The sequence below is a fragment of the Cydia pomonella genome, chromosome 23 (genome assembly GCF_033807575.1).
Source record: "Cydia pomonella isolate Wapato2018A chromosome 23, ilCydPomo1, whole genome shotgun sequence".
Lineage (NCBI taxonomy): Eukaryota > Metazoa > Arthropoda > Insecta > Lepidoptera > Tortricidae > Cydia > Cydia pomonella.
In genome coordinates, this window is record NC_084725.1 from 1,672,225 (window position 1) to 1,695,634 (window position 23,410).

At 39.5% G+C, this 23,410-nt stretch overlaps 1 protein-coding gene across 6 annotated transcripts in view; it reads right to left on the reverse strand.

The window, feature by feature from the left end:
• Nucleotides 1–23,410, reverse strand: part of LOC133530810 (uncharacterized) — a 116,790-nt gene that overhangs the window by 29,270 nt on the left and 64,110 nt on the right. For all 6 annotated transcript variants that reach the window (XM_061868877.1, XM_061868874.1, XM_061868878.1 and 3 more), the window contains 3 exons: nucleotides 5,518–5,626; nucleotides 4,890–5,014; nucleotides 1,786–1,878 (listed from right to left, as the gene is read on the reverse strand). In XM_061868877.1, the coding sequence (XP_061724861.1) occupies nucleotides 1,786–1,878; nucleotides 4,890–5,014; nucleotides 5,518–5,626 (327 nt within the window). The remainder of the gene's footprint in view (nucleotides 1–1,785; nucleotides 1,879–4,889; nucleotides 5,015–5,517; nucleotides 5,627–23,410) is intronic.

Genomic DNA, 23,410 nt, shown 5'->3' on the forward strand with positions numbered 1-23,410 from the left:
GTTAACGCAGTGGTGGGCAAACTACGGCCCGCGGGCAAATTCCGGCCCGCGCAAGGGTTTTATCCAAGGGGTTTATATATTATTAGTATATGGCTCGCGAGTCGCGACATAACGGTATCAAAACAAAATGCATTTATTCGGTAGTTGTGGCCATCCTCAGATTTTTTTTAATTTTCTGTCCCCCTATGTACAAAGTTTGCCCACTACTGGTTTAACGTCTTGTTCGTCCATTGTCGCGTCTTCTGAAGTAAAAAGTTTCTTGTTGTCTTGGCTGTTGAGGGTCAAAGTATAGCTTAACAGTCTCTTGACGTGAAACATGTATTTCATAATTTTTTTTATTTTTTTTATTCTTTGACATTTGGAGAAGCTTTACACCTCCAAATCTTATTAATGTCATTATTATTGTGTATTATTATTTTTCTCAGACCGTGGGGACCTTATACATCTCCAAACTTAATGTATTAACCGTGGAGACTATACGTCTCTGCCATATTGTATAATATACTTGACTTGGTACATACTAGTTATGTATTCTGTAGCATTAGTTTATGAGACTGCTAGTTTAACAGTCCAGACGCGGTTTATTTATTTAGTGTAAATTTTATTTTGACACTTGGAGAGACTTTACACCTCCAAATTTTATTAGTATTAGTACTCTGACATTGGGGACCTTTTACATCTCCAGATTTAACGTGTTTTTAACCATAGAGACTATACATCTCTATTGTATTGTAGTAATTATTTATTTTAAGATTATTCTTAGTATTTTTCATGTCACTATATGCTGTTACTATAAATGTTGTATTGACTTGTAAAAGAGCCCTTGAGGCCTACTTGCAGAATTAATTTTTGAATTTTGAATTTTGAAATACAAACATTGAATTAGTTGGAATAGGTAGCTGTCTTTTTTTGCAGGGTGATTTTCTTGAAAGTAGCTTAAACGTCTATAGTAATGAAATGAAAATCTTTATTTTCAGGCAACTATGGGCCCATAGATAAATACCTTAAAACTAGCATACATATCATAAAATATATTTTATAACACACAATAGCTGCGATGCATTTCCCAACCCGGCTGTGTCAGGGAGCCGGCCGCGGAACCGCCGAAGCTTGACACCCTTCGGCCAAAACTCCTTTGTGAAGATCGCTAGACGTTCAGTCGGAACGCTCACCACAAAAGAATTGAAATTCGCATTGTGTCGAGATTCCAACTTCGCGACCCTCTGGGCGAATCCGGACTTGACTCGTACATACTTTACGATGTCCTGGACCTTCGTAAGGTAGTGAGCTACTTACAAGAAGAATATCAAATATCACATACCAAATAATCTATTTGGTCAATAGTTTGCTCGGGCTTGCTGCACCGTCCGGCACGGTCCGCCTCGTTCCTCTGAGCACTCTACAGTCTTCAGCTAGCTTTATATTACACCAAGTAACGGAGTGTTCGTCTGTATTTTCAGCATATTCACCTTCGGTTCGACGGTGTCAGTCCATCGCGGCTGTCGCGGCCCCTCGGACTTGCTCCGCCGTCCGGCGCGGTCCGACTCGTTCTTCTGACCACTCTTCGGTCTTGAGCTAAGTGTATAAATCAAGTAACTGTGTGTTTGTCTGTGTTCAGCATATTCACCTTCGGTTCGACGGTGTCAGTCCATCGCGGCTGTCGCGGCCCCTCGGACTTGCTCCGCCGTCCGGCGCGGTCCGACTCGTTCTTCTGACCACTCTTCGGTCTTCAGCTAAGTGTATAAATCAAGTAACTGTGTGTTTGTCTGTGTTCAGCATATTCACCTTCGGTTCGACGGTGTCAGTCCATCGCGGCTGTCGCGGCCCCTCGGACTTGCTGCGTCGTCCGGCGCGGTCCGTCTCGTTCCTCTGAGCGCTCTGCAACAATCGAATTTATTAATATCTTTATCTAGTAGTCTCCTACCTAAAAGCGATGATTATTACAAACCCAAACTCAATGTGTCACAGGGTTTGCCTATTTAAAGGGACGTTGTACGTTGGACATTCATAAATATATGTATGTTTTTTCACCTTATTGCAATGGATTAAGGTGAATATTTATGAATTCGACTGTACTGGGACAATTGATGGGAACATGAGAGAGTTCCTAACAGTTCAAAATCATCAGGGTGGTATCAGGTAAGTTGTAGTTTGATAAATTGTCAATCAGCAAATTGTGACATCTTACAGCTGAAATTAAGGAGGTTTCGTTGTATATCTCTCTTAGCCATTTTACGAGTTTTCACTCGGAAAACTATTGATCTTGCTTACAGTCCATTAGCTAGTCCAAATTTGTAGAAAAGTATATTTATAGCAGATGAATTTTGCATGCAATGCAACCGCCAGCGTCACTTCTTTATTTAGAAGTTTCGTTATGAATTGTTTTAAAAATATTTACGATATCCATGATATATGAAACTTCTAGTTAGGTTTTCTTGTCTGTTTGATGTCTAGTGAAACTGTGAATGCCTCAATTTTAGAGAAGTTTATAGGTGGTTAAAAAGTCATTTTGTGATGACAAAAATCCTGAATGCACATGCATAATCGAGCTAAAATAGAATTTTAGGATGATACTGAAACATTCACATCGCTTCGGAACTATGATGGCTGAGCGGTTGACTGAATCTTTAATGGCCAACATTTTGATCAAACCTGATTTTAAGCTGACCAGTTCAGACGCGCTGCTGAGGCCAGGAATTCGATCTATTACAACTCCTCGTTTATTTATTTAAACTTTATTGCACAAACAAAGAAAAATATACAAATGGCGTTTATTGTAGTTTAATATTTATTTCATAAGTTTACGGCTTGGGATATAACATGTAGGGATAACATGACGAGAATTCATAAAAATGTTGGTCATGGCACCACAGGTTATGTGTTAAGTACATACTTTCTTCGCAACTTGAAATATGTTCGGTTATCTTATCATATTGTTTAAATAGTACTAAGTATATTACAATTGTACAATATCCTTCACTTTATAATGTAAACGCATTTGTATAGATAATTCAAACGTATATGAATGTTAGCCAGGTGAACAAAAAAGAGAAATGAAGGGTGTGTTAACGGATAATGAAGTCAAATGATTTGCACTTAACCTAGTGGCGTGACTATTATTGTCCGGTTTTAGTTAATTTTGTTAACCCACATTTGATTATTAATTCGACAGTATAATTGCTTGGACCTCGTTTCGAAGGGTTGCCGCGCCCTTGCTTCACCTTTCGGTGTGTGTCATCACACATGGTGTGGTTGCGGTCACTCACATGGAAGTAAAATATTTGTAGGTATTCACACGTAAGTAATTCGACGACAGACTAAACTACCCCTAGTGTAAATTTATTCGATAGCGAAACGTAACGTACGCGTTTGCGTTAAGTCTCATTTTCTATGGGATTTTGAGTTTCCAAAACGTTCCGTTTGGTGCGCTGTTTCTAAATCCCATACAAAATGAGACTTAACGCAAACGCGTACGTCACGTTTCGCTATCGAATAAATTTACACTAGGGGCTCTGGTTTGCATTGCGCAAATGGGTTAGCATTTTATAGTACGAGTAGCACTTTTGTTGGCTTTCCATCAGAAAAGGGTCTTTTTAGATGGAGAAAATCCTTATGCAAATGAATCCAGAGGAGTTACATGCGCGTTGCCGACCCTAACACTCCGCACCCTCGTTGAGCTCTGGCAACCTTACTCACCGGCAGGAACACAACACTATGAGTAGGGTCTTGTGTTAGTTGGCTGCGGGACTCTGTAAGGTGGAGGTACTTCTCCAGTTGGGCTCTGCTCCAGATCTAGAATGACATCCGCTGTGCCGTGCTCTACCACACAGAGTGGGATGACATTCACAATGCCCATACCTCTCTTTTGGACGTAGTTTAAGGACGTACCCGGGTCCAATAATCAAACAGAGTGTATTGTCAAAGAAAACTTTGTAGCCACAGTAAATTTACTGCCATCTTTCGAAATACGATTAAAACTTTTAGAACGCCATATGACTTTGATCCTTATTCTTTCACTGATATGTGTTAAATTTGTTAAATATTAAAAAGTGGCGCTATCTACGAGACATTGTTTCGAGGGATAAATTTCATAGTAAAATAAAATAAATAAATAATACTTTCAATATGTCTAGGTAAGCGTTGTTCATAACTATTCCAAATTTCAAATCGATAGCTTAAGTGCTTCTCGAGATATGTGACAGCCCGACAGACGGACGGACGGGCAGAGTCGCACCATAAGGGCTTTGTATTGTACCTTCTTGGAACGGAACCCTAAATAGGTTAAGTTACGTAGAACCGTACATGAATTGTCAATGAGCTAAATATCTAGGATTCCCGACTGATCTCAAACGTGTCAACTTGTTCATAAATCATATTTCTTGCCGACTTACTTTTTGGGTTTCGTTTTTGTGTCATCGTTAGTGAGATTTATGACCTTGTCCTATTTCGTTGACGTGACAAGAACAGTTATAAGATTTACACATCCAGAACGCTTCTGCGGTAGTTCAGAGCATCATATCACTTTATATTAAAAACTCGACGGCAGATAACAATATTCACTGATACAGTCTGTTTCTGAATGATTATGAAACCATCACTGACCAGATCCTATGTTAACCATATATCATATTCCTACCCGCGCTCTATTGGCTGATGTTTTTGGCCAGACATCATCAGCGGGTGCAGGGCGAGGAGGTGATCTGGTAGACCTTCTCACTGGAACCACTTGAAGTCGTCAAAGGATCTCGTTGAGCTCTGGCAACCTTACAGTCACCGGCAGGAACACAACACGTCGGCAGAGAGGTCTTTGACCGGATGTTATCAGCAGGGTCGAAGAGCTCGTTGATCTGAACGAAGACGAAGAACGAAGCAGGATCTAGGGACCTTACCCGCGCTCGGTCGGCGGAGGTCTGGGGCCGTATGTCATCAGCAGGGGCCGGGTCGAATAGCTGGTTGGTCTGATAGGCCACGCCCGGGTACTTCTTGCGACGGGGCATCGCCGGCTCCATGGGACCTGAAGAGAAACGGTCATTTGTTTATCGTATGGCTTTATTACATGCCACTGGATACAAAAGTATATAACAACTTAAACTCTAAAATTTTGCCCTACTCATGTAAGCAGCCGCGTCTTCAGTTAGGGTGTTGAAGTCATTTACATGGCCTATGTATTTTGTGAGGGGACATTACAACACTATGTGTTCGATCGTCTAGTCTGTCTGGGTGTTCACACTCACAGAGAGGAGAGACTCATTGTCTTGAGTTAAGTGTATTGTGAGTTAAGTTATTGTGGTAAGTACCGGTTGCTGAGTGTATGTAGAAAATATCTATAACTCAGGAACATATACGACGGGCTGGAGCTGATAACCATAATCATAAATTACCCCTCGGGATAGCGCGGAGGGCGGGCTGGCCGCCGGCTGCTTGACCTTGCCCTATAGCTCTCGGTTCTGGTGCCACTGCCAATTGTATGTGATGTGGTACTCCGATTGCAGGTGACTGGTAACCACCATGACTTACCCCTCGGGATGGGCAGCGCGGAGGGCGGGCTGGCCGCTGGCTGCTTCACCACGCCCTGCTGCTCTCGGAACTGGTGCCATCTGTATGTGCTGCGGTACTCCGAGTGTAGCTGGAACAATGGAAAACTAATATTACTATAGGGTGCTTCAATAAGTTACCGGGAATACGCTTTTTGACTCAGTAGTGCTAGATGGCGTCATGTAGTTACATGTCCAAAAGTTAACGTTTCAGAAAAAAAGGTACTACAATAAGGGTGAACTGGTATGTGGAAAGGTTGCAGTGGATGCATCATGGAGGCTGCGATTGTTTGGGTCATTTTTTTTACATGGGTCAAGCTCTAAATAAAGTGTGACCAAATGATCTTATAAGATAATTATTTAATACAGTTGCTCAAAAAGTGCTATTTTACGTAGTTGTTTAGCGTGCGGAAAGTTGGATTTCGCGAACTAGTCCTTTTTACTTTTCCACGTGTTCCAATTCATGACTACTTATTGATGAGTGTTAATGTTAGTTTCCTTTAAAAGTCGTATTCAACATAAAAACCTACTGTTAATGTAAAAATAATAAATTTAAGCATATTTCATATATTATTACTTACCTTTTCATCATTATAATACGTTTATTTATTTTTTAATATTGAATATTGAGAAACCGTTCTTAGTAAGTTGTGTGAATGGAACGGAATAGCTGCCGAAGCGCCTGTCAAAGCAGAGGCGTTTTTTCTCACCGCAAGAATGTTTTAAGTTTCCAAAGGCAACATTCGATATTGTTTTCATACAATTTAAATATACGATACACAAATAATCGTAAATAACGATACTTAGGTAATAATAGTATAATATTTTATATTTACAATTGTTTCTGTCTTATAGTACAGCATGCATAAAAAAGTACTTGTTGTTTTTCTTATTTTTTCGCAACTGTATTAAAAAAACGTCGTTCGCTACACGTGCGGAAATGTCATTCTTCACTCGTCTCGAGTCTTGCCACTCGCCGACATACTTTCCGCACTAGCATCGAAATCTTCTATTGTGTATTAATGGTAAAATTGTTTTTTCATTTCAATATCTCAGAAAATAAAATAAAAAATGTTATGACTTAAGATACAGTCCTTTTTCACTATAGGTACTATGTTATTATGTTTACTTGAACTCTAACTTGTACTGCTATGTATTCTAGAAAATCTAACATATAATAAATTTTACCCAGTTTTTATAAACAATATGTATTCAATACCAAGTCTGGTCTATTAGCATATTACAAGCGAAACCTATCCATTGTCTGAGAACTTTCCCGACGCGTTCAACCATACATCCAATTAGTTATTACAGGTTTTTTACTAACTGTATGATGATCTAGTTCTTGCTGCTTAGCATAAGAATAGTGCAAAAAGGTCTGATATTGATTGGAATTTAATCTTTATCTCAGATTTATTCAACGTGATCCAGATCAGATAATCTGCTGTAATTCATTTTAATGATAATGTAAGTGTAGTTAGTATACGGGATGCGTTATTCATGTTTACCCTACGGTCCGAAGTCTATATACCTATAGGTCATATTGTAAGGGAAACTGAGGAAACTTGATTCTAGGAGAGACTTGGTCCCTTCAAAAAAGTTACATTACATTAAAAATATACCTAACATAGATTAGATTCATTTTTCAGGGTTCCATACCCAAAGGGTCAAACGGGACCCTATTACTGAGACTCCGCTGTCCGTCCGTCTGTCACCAGGCTGTCTCATGAACCGTGATAGTTAGCCAGTTGAAATTTCTACAGATTATGTATTTATGTTGCCACTATAACAACAAATACGAGTCGGACTCGCACAGGAAGGGTTCCGTACCATTATCTATAAAAACGGTCACCCATCCAAGTACTGACCCCGCCCGACGTTGCTTAACTTCGGTGATTGGATGAGAATCTCGAGATTGGAAAGAAATATTTATTTTATTCTATTTTTAGTATTTGCTGTTATAGCGGCAACAGAAATACATAATCTGTAGAAATTTCAACTGGCTAATTATCACGGTTCTCGGACAGACGGACGGACGGACAGCGGAGTCTCAGTAATAGGGTCCCGTTTGACCCTTTGGGTACGGAACCCTAAAAAATTTTATTTTGATCTTGTTCGGAAGTTCATTGTTACTTCTAAAGAGGGTAAATGACCATTTGAATCCTTCTTTCAAAGAAATTAGATTTATTTAAGGTTGGCGTTGAATGAATGTATGTTTGCATTTGACAGGATGAAAAAAAAATTGCATTTCGTATAAAAGTTGCATAATGTCGTATTCTGAATTAGTATTTAAGTGGTACTTAAGTGTCCCAAGACTATGGGACATCAAGGGAAAGTACCTTAAATATAAGACATAGGATATTTTGCTAAAAGGAGACTTTATTTTATTTTCAAAACTGAGTAATACTGCATTCAAAGATTTAAGAATAATAAGTTGCTTTGTCTGGAAATCGAACCGACTCAAATGTGAAAAAAAAAACATTCTATATTTTTATGATGCCAATCGAAAGAATGCATAAAAAATAAGTCATTTCAGAAATATTACATTGCAAAAGAAATGAATACAGTAAAATTTTTGATTAAAATTTCAAGATTCGGTTTAATTCCCAGTAAAAGTAAGCAATTTTCAAATTTTTTTTAGAAATTCTTTGAATGCAATATTACTGACTTTTAAAAATAAAGTAAAGTCTTCATTCAGCAAAATATCCTATCTACGATATTTAAGGTACTTTCCCTTGATGTCCCATAGTCTTGGGACACCCTGTATATATATAGTTAATAGTTTTCTCTTATATCCTTGCAAAGTCTGAATTTTGAACGAGAATTGATCATTTTATGATGTGGCAATCATTTAATGAAATGATCGGTTGGCCACACTGAAAAAAAGTCAAACCTAACCATATCATACATCAATTCTAAAATAGCAGTTCATCAAATGATAATAATCTATGATCTAGCCCTTTATAGTATTTCTAAAACGTCCTATACTTTAAGCGTGTCTACACATACATTCGATAAAAGCCTAATTCTAGGCGACTAGGAATGGATAAATGGGGTTAGGGGGTCACGCGTGTCAAAGAAGTCGTTGTCATTGCTTTTGTGTGCGAAATCTTCACTGGCTTGTCATATTAAGAGGAAAAAGGACGGCCGATACTCCATACAAACGTGGACTACGTTTTTCTCTCTGGATATTGATATTTTCGAAAATATTTTTACATAATTTGATGTATATTAACCATAGCTACGCCTCTACGTTTGACTTTTATAGATTTTTGTATTATTATAGAAATTAGGAGAGAAAAAGATTTCACACAAAATTTTAAATGCTTCTAACTCCTATAATTAATTTGAAAAAAATCTAACGTAGGGGCATAGTGGTCGATATACAGCAAATTGTGACAAAATATTTTCAATAATGTTCATATACAGAGAGGGATATGAGGACTATTTTTGTATGAAAATGTGATTTCGTTTTAAAATAAATCGATGTCTTAAAACAATATTCCATACTCTTTTACACCTCTTTGAAACTACTGATAGATTTTTTTATATACCAGTTCAGTCGGTGGCAAACAAGCTTACGGCTCGTCTGAGGTAAGCTGCCACTTCCTCTCCGTAGCGTAGCGTAGCCATCTCTCTCTATCACTCTTTCATATTAGTGCGACTGTGACAGTTGCGTTTCGTTCGCCACGGAGCGTGAACGATATGCACGTTGGCTACGCGGGCAGGAGTGTTACATTCTTTATTTTATTTTTTAACTTAAATCGTCCGGACCGTGAACCGTGATTACCTTTTATATTGTTTTTTAGCTTTTTTTTTTTATACCACGACGGTGGCAAACAAGCATACGGCCCGCCTGATGGTAAGCAGTCACCGCAGCCTACGGACGCCTGCTACTCCAGAGGTGTTACATGCGCGTTGCCGACCCTTTAAAAACCTGTACACTCCTTTTTTGAAGAACCCCATACTGTAGACCCTCGGGAAAACCTCGGAAGGGAGCTCATTCCACAGCCGGAGCGTCCGCGGGAGGAAATTCCTCTTGAACCGCACAGTACGCGACCATTTAGGTTCTAAGGTGTGAGGGTGAACTCTCTGCCGACGGCGAGCGGTGCGGTGATAGAAAGTGGCCGTTGGCATCATGTCAAACAATTCCTCAGAGCACAGCCCATTGTACAAGCGGTAGAACACACACAAGGAGGCAAAGTCTCTCCTTAGACTTAAAGGTTCAATACAGCTTGTGAGTAGCTTAACGTTATCCCGTGTTACACGTGAACAAGATGCATGTAACTTGTAACTGCGCCGAAATATCGGGAGCTCAAAAAGAATATAAAAGTTAAGCACGGTTTATATCCCGGTCGATTTACGTTTAGTGAAACTAACTGTGAATCATTCAAAACTGTTTTTTAATCTTTTTTTTTAAGAACCCCATACTGTAGTTCCTTGAGACAACATTGGCATGGAACTCGTAAGGGGCTCCCCGCGGCTTTCATCGATTTCTGACTAGTTTTGAGTCGTTACTCCTACATTTGCACTATAAGTAGAATTATAAGACAAACGGCTATCGATTCTTCAATCTTTTATTTCTGTTCTGGTCTGCCGGATTTTGAAAGAAATTAACACAATTTTTTTAAATATATTTTTTTAACATTGTCTAAAAAAATACATTTTTCGTTACTCGATTGCTGTGAAGGATTTTACATGTACGATATCTACACATTTGGGTTTGTCTTTGAAGTCTCTAAAAACTGGTCAGAGATTTTAATTTTAAACTAATTAACAAAAAAATTATGGCCAGTAAACCAGTTTTTTGGCCTAAAATTGTTCAACTGTGATGCCAAATATCTCGAAGACAGTGAACTTTGAAGTAAATATGATATACTGTATTGCTTACAGCCGTTGCTGTTAATATGATAAGTATACCTAGAGATTTTCCTAGCACGAATGTCATGTTGTTAGTGCTTGACAAAACAAAAACATCGACAATCCTGTTATCGATAACCAACCCTTCAACCTTAATCATTTTCCACATTTAAGCAGGAACTTATTTATTTATTTATTCTTATGGTATCCGGTATACCTACCCCCATTACATCAGTGGAAGTTGAAACATCTTTTAGTCTATAAAAGTGGATTTTTTCATAGACTCAAAGCAGTATGACGTCCGAAAATATGTAAAAAATTGATAGATTACTTCGAGAATCATGTAAAATAACCTGTATGGTGGTTTTATTGTGTGATGGCCATTTGGAAGGCAATCTCTGTATATTTATATGTCATGGTTTTTTATATAAAGTATCTCGAAGACAGGGTGGTGCTAAAGAGTAATCAACTTTGGCCGCTGCACTGCACTTTGTACTAAGAGCCTCGCAGCAAGTTAACAGAAGCGAATACTATAAAGAGATACACTATCACAATGAGCACTCAGACCAGAGATCTCGGACCATCAGTCCGTATTTGTCAAATCAATGTAGAAGGTATCAGCAGACCGAAATGCGACTACATTTCTAGACTAATGAAAGAAAATAAAATCGACGTCCTAACCATACAGGAAACCCATACCAGGGACGATCAAGACTTAGAAAATAGAGGACTCATCCCCGGCTTTACACTTCTCAAAGCGCTGAACCACCGCAGCTACGGCATCGCCACCTACTGTCGAGCCGATATAAAGAATAGTAGTGTGATATTCGCAGACGCCTCCGCCGACAATTTTATCATCGTCGCTCAGGTAGATGAATTTAAAATAGCCAATATATATAAGCCTCCGCTAACCAAGTGGGCAAACAATGGCCCACCTACCTTTGGTCATCCATGCATCTACACTGGCGATTTCAATAGTCACCATACACTATGGCGCTACTCCGCAGACGACACCAATGGGCTAGCACTTGCACAGTGGGCCGAAACACATAATTTGTTCCTCGTGTTCGACGCCAAGGATAGAGGGACCTTCCATTCGGCTCGATGGAAGAAGGACTACAACCCCGACTTAATATTCGTTACCAAAGATGATTTGGGCGGACCCCTTTCTGCAGACCGGGTAGTTCTGAAAGACTTTCCAAACAGCCAGCACAGACCAGTAATTGTAAATGTGGGTACAAAGATCCCCCTTGTTAGCTCAATGCCCCTTCCTCGCTGGAATTTCAAGCGTGCGGATTGGAGCAGTTTCGCCAAATTTATCGACGCTGCAATTCGCTTCATCCCTCCTAAAGCAAAAAACTACGACAGATTCCTAGGTTTGGTCCAATCGTCGGCAAAACGTCACATTTGTAGAGGCTTCAGGAAGGAGTACATCCCAGGATGGAACACCGAAAGCGAAAGCCTGTACAGATCTTACCAGGCTACTGGGGATTGCTCGTTGGGGTCTGAGCTCTTAACTTCCCTAGACGCGAACCGGGTTAAGAAGTGGAAGGATACAGTGGAGTCAATGGACTTCAAGCGGTCAAGCCGCAAAGCGTGGAATGTTCTGAATAAACTTACGGGGAAGACGACATCACCACGACCGACCGCTTCTATTAAACCAAACGAAATTGCGAACAGGATGGTTTCGACCTCCAGAGCAAAGGGCGACAAACTTGAAACAAAAAAGATAAAGAAGAAGATCAAGGATCTGAAATCAAACTTCACAGAAGATCCAGAGCTAGGTAGACCTTTTACGGCCGAAGAAACCCACCACGCAATTAAAGGGCTACAAGCTGGGAAAGCCGCAGGTCCAGACGAGGTCCATAATGAGTTTTTGCTTAATTTGGGCCCTAATGCTGTGAAATGGCTCTCCCTTTTCTTTTCTGACGTTTTCAGCCGTAACAAACTTCCCAGATCCTTTAAGGAGTCGAAAGTCATAGCACTATTGAAGCCGGGGAAAAAAGAAGACGACCCTTCCAGTTACCGACCAATAGCGCTGCTTAGCAATTGTTATAAGCTTCTTGAGAAACTCATTTACCGCAGGATAGCGCCCCTCATAGATCGTGTGGTCCCGGTAGAACAGGCGGGCTTCCGAACTGGACGGAGCTGCACAGACCAAGTTCTTGCCCTTACTACACACTTGGAAAACGGTTTCCAGAAGGGACTGAAGTCAGGTGCCGTGTTTGTCGACCTTACTGCAGCATACGACACGGTCTGGAGGGAGGGGTTAATCTTCAAGCTTCTTTCGGTGGTCCCAAGCTTGCCTATTTCTAACCTGATCTCTAACATGCTTACTCAGCGAAGGTTTAACGTCTATTTGGGCTCAAATGTTAGCGATGTCAGAAACCTAAGTAATGGGCTGCCCCAAGGATCCGTGTTGGCACCTATATTGTTCAACCTCTACATCTCTGACCTCCCAAAAACCAGCGCACGTAAGTTCATTTACGCCGACGACATCTGTATCGTAGCTCAAAGCAAAAACTTCGACAGCCTGGAGTCTACGCTATCTGGTGACCTGAAACTGTTGGCGAACTACTTTAGAACCTGGCGACTAACACCAAGTGTAAGCAAAACAGAAGTGTGCTGTTTTCACCTGCACAATCAATTCGCAAAGCGTGAGCTCAAAGTTCATTTAAATGGGTCCCTTGTTAGACACAAGTTCTCTCCTAAATATCTCGGCGTCATCCTCGACCGCTCCTTGACGTACAATCAACATCTGTCCACAACGGCTCGCAAGCTCCAGACTCGTAACAACATCATCCAAAAACTTAGTGGCACCTCCTGGGGAGCAAATGCCGAAGTATTACGAACCTCGGCGCTATCTCTGGTGTTTTCCACGGGAGAATATTGTGCAGCGGCCTGGCTTGGCAGTGCCCATGCCACCAAAGTGGATGTCGAGCTGAACAAAGCCATGCGTGTTATCTCCGGAACGCTCCAATCAACTCCTTGCCACTGGCTGCCAGTGCTCTCTCGGATTGCGCCACCGGACTTAAGGAGGAAAGATGCCCTTCTTAGGGAAGCTGCCAAGATTCGAAACGACCCTCGTCTCCCTACTTATGCAGAGTTTATAGCACCCGCTTACCACCGTCTAAAATCAAGGAAGCCCCCGTACAACATCGCTAAGGAACTAGTGGATGGCCAATTCGACTTGCAACATGAATGGTCCAAGACGTGGTACTCCTTAATGGCGGAAAAACTAGGCTCCGGAATTACACCTGGCTCCAAAATAAAAGGATCGGACCTTCCGAGGCGATACTGGTGCAAACTCAACAGGCTTCGTACCGGCCACGGACGTTGCGCTCAATATAAACACCGCTGTGGATGGGTGGACTCTCCTGCTTGCGCTTGCGGTGCTGAAACCCAGACTATCCAGCACATAATTGAAGACTGCCCCATATTGCGCTATATTGCCGGTCCTCCAGAAGACCTGATATCCCTGTGCGACGAAGCCGTCAAATGGCTGACTGGTCTTTGTGTTGACATTTAAAAAAAAAATTTGGTTATTATATGCTTCTGTATTATGTTATGCCATACGATTAAATAAAAAATATAAAGTATGTACGTCAATTATTAACAAATTTTTAGTTTCGTAATTCTTGTTCATTTATTTCCAAACATGCCACATTTGTTTAAGACATTATTATAACAGTTATAAGGTATCGATAATGACGATAATATTATATATCGATACACTAAATATTGGAAGGAAGTCTCTTGCGTTGCCTTGTTCGTGCTAGAAAAATCTCTAGGTCTAATGATAAGCTACAGAAAACATTACGAAACTAATGGATTCAGATCGAAGGTCATTGGCGTTAGGGAGCCCCTTAAACAACCTCCAATATATATAGATATGGATTTTAGAGGTAAATTGATATGAAATGTAATAAGATAGGATATGTTACATAAGCCTATACGCAGCTTAAAAATCAATTCCGATTATCGAGAATGTGTTAGTGTAGTGATGTGATGTAACATAATACATATACGTACTCGTACAAGTATCGAGCGTAATTCGATAGCTCGTCGATATGGGCGTCGGCGATAAAATATCCGAGCTAGTGATGGAAAGTGGTTTATCGATGTTTTCAATATTGTTGGCATGGCTGCGCGGAGAATTTGTGATCTCGACAAGATGCAACTTTTTCTAGTTTCACATCATTTAAAAGTGTTCTTAAGAGAATAAATTTAAATGAAACATGAATTTTATTTTTATGTTTGTTTCATATGTGTGACTTAAGTGACACATATGAAACAAAATATGAAAATAAAACATTTACCATTAAAAATAATTGGTACGTGTGCAATAATACTAAATCGCCTATTAAATTATGAAAAGCAATTCGTATTCTCGTGAACAGAGATGTTCTTACATTTAGCTTAAGAAACGTAGATACATACAAAACGTCAGCCTTACTCGTAAGTACAGTCGGTAACATGAGCATCCAATTCTCTATAAAGTTAAAGACGTAAGTTGGGGCGCTTACTGTACAATAAAAAATCCTATCGAACAAATTTGAAATTTCTTCTGACAAAAAATTCATAGAGAAAACATTTTACCTTTTCTAGACACTTCCGATCAGATAATATTTTTTATCGTGCCTCATAATTATAATTATCAATTTATCACAAAGCAAGATGACGCTGATCTTCTAACAAAAACCTAGAAAGCAAGTTTGCATGTCGTTCCGCCTCGTTGTTGCCATTCTATTCAAGTCATCTACAAATTCCACACTACAAAATACATAGTGTTGAGTTGTTCTCGGAAGTAGCTAAATAATTTGTACTTTGTCGTACCTAGTTACGTACGTATAAATTATTATACAGGCTCAATGTGTTAAAATAATAGTTATTTGCTATACAAAAGGGCAACTTTTTTTTTTACTCGTGCTAATATTGACTCTCGAGCAAGCAAAAGATTTCAAAATCGTACCATAAGCGTAGCAGGTGGTTTAAAAAGAGGAATCTTAAATGTTGCGAGGGTTTCAAGGCACGAGGGTTAAACGATCTCCCGAGCGAAACAGAAAATTCTTCACCACAACAACTCGAGGAACATACTAGCTGTAAAATGTTACAAATCAAATTTAAATGAACGTTATTCAATATTTATCATTCAAAATCATCACTTAAAAGAAAATTATATTAGCACTCTTGTGAATAAAATACAATATTTATTATAAGTCGACGATTTCGAAGTAAAAAGTGATCCTTTACCAGCTATGGTGAGAACGACTTTATATATTTGTATAATGTAGTAGGGTAGGTAAATAGGTACACGTTTTGTTACTGAAAACTCTCGCCAAATATGTCGGTGTTAGGAGTGCCCATGGCTTGACCCATTAATAAATAGTGCCAACGTCTGACATCATAAGTAGCATAATGCGTGAGTAACTGTGAAACATCCATACACGGAACCATATATTGGACATAACTTTCGATTTCCGATGCGCACGTAATAATTTATAGCATTGGCCATGTGCCGGCCATGATGTTTATTTACGTTTGCTTGGTTACAAATAAGGGCGTAAGTATCATTAGAACCCCCAAAACGTTATGCATTTTTGACTAGAGTAACTGTTACATAGAATGCAAAAATCGTAAATGCAGTAAGTGTGTATGAAAGTTATGTGCACTTGTTACATTATAACTTTGAGTTGGAATGAGTCTAGTTTTATGGGCAGTTTGCTTTGTGTCAGCAAACATTAGGTATTTGTTTGAAATAGATCTGGTTTAATCCGGTCAATTTTCAATCTGTAACTCAGGTCAATTCAGAGAGGTACCTAATTAGAAATGTATATTTACTGACCAATTATTAATGAAAAATACATACTGGTATAACAAAATAAAATGTAGGTAAACGACTTCATTGACAACCAGTTGTTAATTAGACGCAGATCTTAAGATCCATCGAAATAAAAAGAAAAAACGAATACAGATTAATAAATGAATTAAACAAAAATCTAAATACGTCAAATAATAAAATACCATCGTTAACTATATGGTGGATTAGTGATTTAACTTAAAATAATATTTTAAATAACCTCCAGGTCTGTGTTTGATGTCAATCATTTTTTGAAGACCCCTATTAGTTTTGAAAGACCTTTCCAACGATATCCCACACTGTAGGGTTGAAGCAAAAATAAAATTCACCCCCACTTTACGTGTAGGGGAGGTAAAAAAAAAACATTTTTAGATTTTATTGTACGACTTTGTCGGCTTTATTGATTTATATATCCATGCCCAATTTCAGCTTTCTAGCATTAACGACCACGGAGCAAAGCCTCGGACAGACAGACAGACAGACAGGGTTAAGGGTTCCTAGTTGACTACGGAACCCTGGCGCAAGAAATAACGGACATTTTTACGTTTTGTTCAAGATAAGCTTATCTTATTGATGATTAGTGTACTTAACACTACATTGTACTACAAATCCATTAGTATATGTGACTGTGTTCTAAATAAATTATGAAAAATATTTAAGTACACATATTTTTATTTTATTTAAAATCAAGCAAGACATTTTTCAATTGTCAAGTGTGAAATAGATCCGGCTTTAGCCTTCATCGATATCGATATATTCAAATGTCGTAAACGCCGTTGGCGAAGAAGGCGGATACGCCTTGTCGTCCTAAAGGTATCGATATTGGTATTGCCAATCACTAACAGGTCGTTACAGCGGTTCGGAGGATGATTGAGCCATTTATATGTTAAAAAGTGTTTGCTTTTTCATATATAGACTTAAATTAATTGTCTGGTCGTGTGTTATGGTGTATTATGTTAATGTGTTTAGTGTAATGCCTTTAGTAAGAAATGTATATACTTGAAAAATTCGACCAATGGTGCCGTGACCTAGGTGGCCGAATGGCTCAGGCACCTGTTGTGATAGCAGAGGATGCTGGTTCGATTCTATACTTGCTGGGCACTGGAGGCCTTGGTCAGAGGTAGCGTTAGGCGTGGGCAACGTGGGCCAACGCCTACGGCTTCGTGGTCCGAGGGGGCTCGCGCCTTAAATAAGCTTATCTTGAACAAAACGTAAATATGTCCGTTATTTCTTGCGCCACGGTTCCGTAGTCAACAAGGAACCCTTAACCCTGTCTGTCTGTCTGTCCGAGGCTTTGCTCCGTGGTCGTTAGTGCTAGAAAGCTGAAATTGGGCATGGATATATAAATCAATAAAGCCGACAAAGTCGTACAATAAAATCTAAAAATGTTTTTTTTTACCTCCCCTACACGTAAAGTGGGGGTGAATTTTATTTTTGCTTCAACCCTACAGTGTGGGATATCGTTGGAAAGGTCTTTCAAAACTAATAGGGGTCTTCAAAAAACATTTTTTGATAAAGTGAATATATTCGGAGATAATCGCTCCGAAAAAAAACTAACTTTTGAACCATATGTCAAAAAAATATGAAAAAAATCGTGGAAGTTAGAGCTTAAGAAAGACATTAAATTAAAACTATAGCGGACATGATCAATTTAGCTGTTTTTGAATTATCGCAAAAAGTTTCCCCTTCATAGTAAAAAGACGTACATCCACAGTTCGTCCCTTGGTTAACAATCTACTATACTTTAAGTTCCAGTTTAGCTTATTGTGACGGAAGAGTAACTACGGAACCCTACACTGAGCATGGCCCGACATGCTCTTGACGGTTTTATTTATTCTTAGTATATTTCAGATTCTTGTACAGTCAGCGTCAAATACTTTGTAGCAGTCAAAGTGGCCAAATAGTTCGGTACACCATACTAAATATATGGTGTACCGAACTATTTGGCTACTTTGGTTGCTACAAAGTATTTGACGCTGACTGTACATTTACAGTTTAGTACTGCGGTGGCAGCAGGGTTGCACTTTTATCGCCCGTCATTATGCCTGTCACTTTCGCACTTACATACTTGTTAGAACGTGACAGGGATGGCGATAAGCGAAAAAATGCGACCGTGCTACCGCCATCTTGATATTTATTTCAGCTTATTTCGGGGCATACATTTTTATATGGATGCAATGAATACCTGTGCTTAACGACCTGTCTGGCCTAGTGGGTAGTGACTTTGCCTATGATGTCGATATAGTTCCGGGTTCAAATCCTGGTAAGAGCATTTATTTATGTGGCGAGCATAGATATTTGTTCCTGTGTCATGGATGTTTTTTTTTTCTTTTTATACCACTTCGGTGGCAAACAAGCATACGGCCCACCTGATGGTAAGCAGTCACCGTAACCTATGGAGGCCTGCAACTCTAGAGGTGTTTTCTATGTATTTAAGTATTTATATTATATATACCGTTGTCTGAGTACCACACAAGTCTTACAGAGCTTACTGTGGGACTTAGTCTATTCGTGTAAGAATTTAATATAATATTGAATTATTATTTATGTATATTTATACTTAATAATATGTTAATGTTGTCGTAACGTAATACGGCTTGAAAGGACAAAAAACATCAATCATGTCAATCGACCCTAGAGCCGTAGTTGAGTTACTTAATGTTAAATAACATTTGATAAGGGTAGACTTGGGTCCGTACTGCGAATTCTTATATAATGCTTAGGTATACATATGAATACCCTCATTTTTAGTAAGTTAATAATCTTCTTTCGAATTCGGAATTCTACACGATACAAGTTCTCATCACATAAAAATATTGCGTAGGTGCCCGGTTTTTCATAGCTCGCCTGGCGTGGGCGATTTACATATAGAGCCTGGGCGGCTACCGGGAAAATCGAAATTCGTTAATTGCGGGCATTTTTCTCTGTCACTCTAATTACGTCTTAGTGAGAGTAAAAGAGAAAGATCCCCGCAATTTGCGAATTTCGGTTTTCGCGGTAGGCCCCCTGTGTTCATATCTGCTTGTTTCAGGTCTTTTTGAACCGTTGTAAGTAAGTAGTCGCCGATATCGGATGTCGGCTAAAAAAAAACACCTCAACGCCGAAACCCCCCCGGGCCCCGGGCTCGACCCCCGTTTCTGTTTTAATTATTGCGTTTGCACTGAGCCAGATGCTTAATCTTTCCTTAAACACCTTCCAGTCATTGCCGACTTCAAAAACAGGTAAATTTCCGATCGTCGAATTCATTATGATCGTCTATATCGCGTGAGTACTTTAAAAAAAACCCGGACGTCGCCACTGTGATAAATAAAAGACGTGCGCTCGCGTTATAACCATTTAATGCACTGGCTCATCGGTACAGGCGCGAAAGAGACAATATAAACTAACCTAACAAGTACCCTATCCTAAAGTCCTTTTTTTTACGTTGATGTCTTCTTTTGAACAATAAACATTTATTAAAGTGGGTCGACATCAGATATCGGATCAGACTCGGACAATGTAAAAACGCTGTTATCATTAGCCAGATGATGGAGGGCTTGCTTGCTTGGCTTGGCTTTGTAACTCCACCTTATAAAACAAAGTCCCCTACCGCGTCTGCCTGTATGTTTGCGATAAACTCAAAAACTACTGAACGGATTTTCATGCGGTTTTCACCTATCAATAGAGTCATTTTAGAGAACCGAAGTGTTTAATTTTGTTTAAGTCTTAAGTATTGTTTCTCTTGTTATTATTTAGTATTTAGCTAGCAAAGCAAGCGCTGGTGGCCTAGCGGTAAGAGCGTGCGACTTGCAATCCGGAGGTCGCGGGTTCAAACCCCGGCTCGTACCAATGAGTTTTTCGGAACTTATGTACGAAATATCATTTGATATTTACCAGCCGCTTTTCGGTGAAGGAAAACATCGTGAGGAAACCGGACTAATCCCAACAAGGCCTAGTTTACCCTCTGGGTTGGAAGGGCAGATGGCAGTCGCTTTCGTAAAAATTAGTGCCTACGCCAAATCTTGGGATTAGTTGTCAAGCGGACCCCAGGCTCCCATTCCCGTGGCAAAATGCCGGGACAACGCGAGGAAGAAGAAGAAGAAGAATAGAGTTATTCTTGAGGAAGGATTAAGTGTATAAGATGTTAAGGTTGCGTGTAGTGCGAAGCCATGTATGTCCTGAACTACTCTCACCATGTGTTGTATCAGCGTTTCTTGGTTTTTTCAGCTTTGAAAGTAATTTTGACCTTGGCTTCGTTACATACAAAATGGCGGAACGGATCGCGGCCTTGTTTCCCTTTGCCCTAACTATCAGAAAATTGTAGGTATAAGTATAAGGCATATGAATTAAGTTTGTATGCTATGGCATTAAGAACAAACCTGAGTGCGGCGAGGGATGGTTTTCAAAACAAATATGTACCTTTCCGGCGTTTATATTTATGAGAAATCGTTTCTTAATGGTGTAAGTCATTAAGGGGTGCAGGGTGTCTTCAAGGTTTCAAGTTGTATACAGACGAACGGACTACATACAGTTCGGTTTTCGTATTCGAAACAGGGGCGTATTTTAAAATTTGGTCTCTCGGGCAAATAAGTTTCGTCGCCCCAGAAGTCAAGGAAAAAAACGATTTAAAGAAAAAAAAAATTAATCCTGGGGATTGGCTCCCCGGCAGTGTTGGGCGAACGTTGATTAGAATTGACCAATAACCATTACAAATTAAACTGTAAACCGTAACGGACGTAGAGTTTACGGTTCAATTTGTAATGGTTAATGGTCATTTCTAATTAACGTTCGGCCAACACTGCGCCCTGGTCCAAGGCCCGGTTGGCCCTAGGGTAAATACGCCCCTGATTTAAAATGTACGAAAAGTAAATACGCCCCTGATTCAAAATGTACGAAAAGTAAATACGCCCCTGATTCAAAATATACGAAAATGAGTAAATACAATCGTACCAAGTTAACTTTGCTTGCCGATTGCAATGAACAAGTGTGGCATCGTCATCATTAATGCCAATTTTATATGAAAATATGACACTCCCTCACTATGTTCTAGTCAGTCTCATAACGATGCTACAATTAACTTAAGTACTTCGTATAGAAAGGATAATTGCGATTCGGACTATGCGTAACGAGGCAGCCATTTTGATGACGTCATTACACGGGAAAAGATTTCATGCTGATCTCATAATATATATATTATATTTATCTCTTAAAGGACTAGCATCTGCATCCGTCACCCTAGCACCTATCATCCCGATAATGTTCGTGTCATCCAAGATGACGCGCAGATTTGTCAAATCTATCCTTTAATTATAAATACGAGTCAAAGCGGGTGTCGTCGTGAATGACACGATGTATACATTTTTTCTTTTCGCTTAGCGTTGGTCGATGTACGGTTGTCAGCTCTACTAGGTCCTCTGAACTAGGCTAACGTGCTAAACGTACGCAATGTTAAAGTCACTGTCTCACTGTCGTACCAGTAACATCACTCGACCTCGACATTGGTAATTCTGACGAATAGGAGCAATTACACTGATTCAGGTTTCGTATACATGTTTCCTAAGTTTTTTTTTTAATAAGTATTTATTTACAATAACAATATACATAATGGATATATACAGATGATTACTATAACTAGCTTATATCTAAAATAGGCCCTTGAGGCATTGTACCAAGGAGGCTGGCGGCATTTCCTCGTTGTATCGCAATACTGATACGTTGTGCGAGGAAGCCGCCAGCTCTTCGGTCACCAGTTACGTAAATCAGACGTTTCGCGATTTATTGACATGGGGTCATGGACCTAGTTTCCTAAGTTAATGTTTAACAAGTAGAAACGTCTGTGAATGATGCTATTAAGCTTAGAATACTATTAGATGCTATTACTTAGTTTAAGTCTAACCCAAGGCAGTAATTTTTCCACTCTTAAATATGTACATTCTAAGTTTACATTTTTCCTATTCGTTTGGCGTGTGGCTAGCCCTCCTGCAAGGCTAACGTGCTATAACTATAAAACGTATGTATATAACAATCACTGTCTCACTGTCGTGCCAGTAACCTCACTCGACCTCCACATTCGTAATTCTGACGAATAGGAGCAATTACACTGATTAAATGCGGGAACAAACTAACCTAGGAGTACTATTTCTAGTTTTTTTATAAGAGTAAAATTACGTGTCCGCTCAAAAAAGGTACATTAACGTAAATAAGTACTGAAAAGTGGGCATTTTGGGTCTCATGGTAATAGGTTACTTCCACAAAGAAATCTGGAATAGGTAAGTTCTTAGACACTTGTGAAATTAGGTAAGTAGTTAATAGTGCACAAGGTCCGAGAAAAAGGAAAATAACGAAGAACTTCTTCTTCTTCCTGCCCTTATCCCACGTTATGTGGGGTCGGCACAACATGTTCTTCTCTTCGATTCTCCTCTATCTTTCGTCACCTCAGCACTCACTCCTTTCTTTCTCATATCCTCTTTCACACAATCCATCCATCGTTTTTTGGGTCTACCATCCGCTCTCCGTCCATCAACATTCATTCCTAACATTCTTTTTCCTATATGGCATTCATCCCTCCTCATTAAATGCCCATACCACGCTAACCTACCACTCCTTATCTTCTCCGCTACCGGTGCTAAAATAACGAAGAACATGATAGAAATATTAGATACAAGGTAAGCTTTAGTATACATTTTTCATCACACTTGCTCGAGAAAGATCAAGCAGGTGTACTGAAGGACAAAGGCCTATAAGCGGAGGTTTCGGGAAGCAAGCACCGCATGTTTGGATTTTATTGTTTAACGGTATATTTTTGAAACTTTTTGGGGCGCATTGTCTTAGGTAAGTCCCAAACATAAAACTTATGGAAGGTAGAAGCAAGGAACAGAATCTCCATATACCAAAAAGTGTTCTACAAAAAACCATAAATAGGTGGCGCTGCAATACCTAGAATACTTGAGAAAAAATCTAATCATAGACAGCGCACTTCACTCCTTCAATAACGCCTAGGTTCTTAGCTACTCTAGCGCTATTCTGGAGAAATTTGGAACTATTATTTATAGCTGACAGCTGGACACTTTTGCAACAGTTCTGCCTAAGGAGATTCTGTTCCTTGCCTCTACCTTCCATAATAAAACTATTTCGTAAGTAATAGGTATTTTATTCATGTATTCGTTTTTTTGTAGTA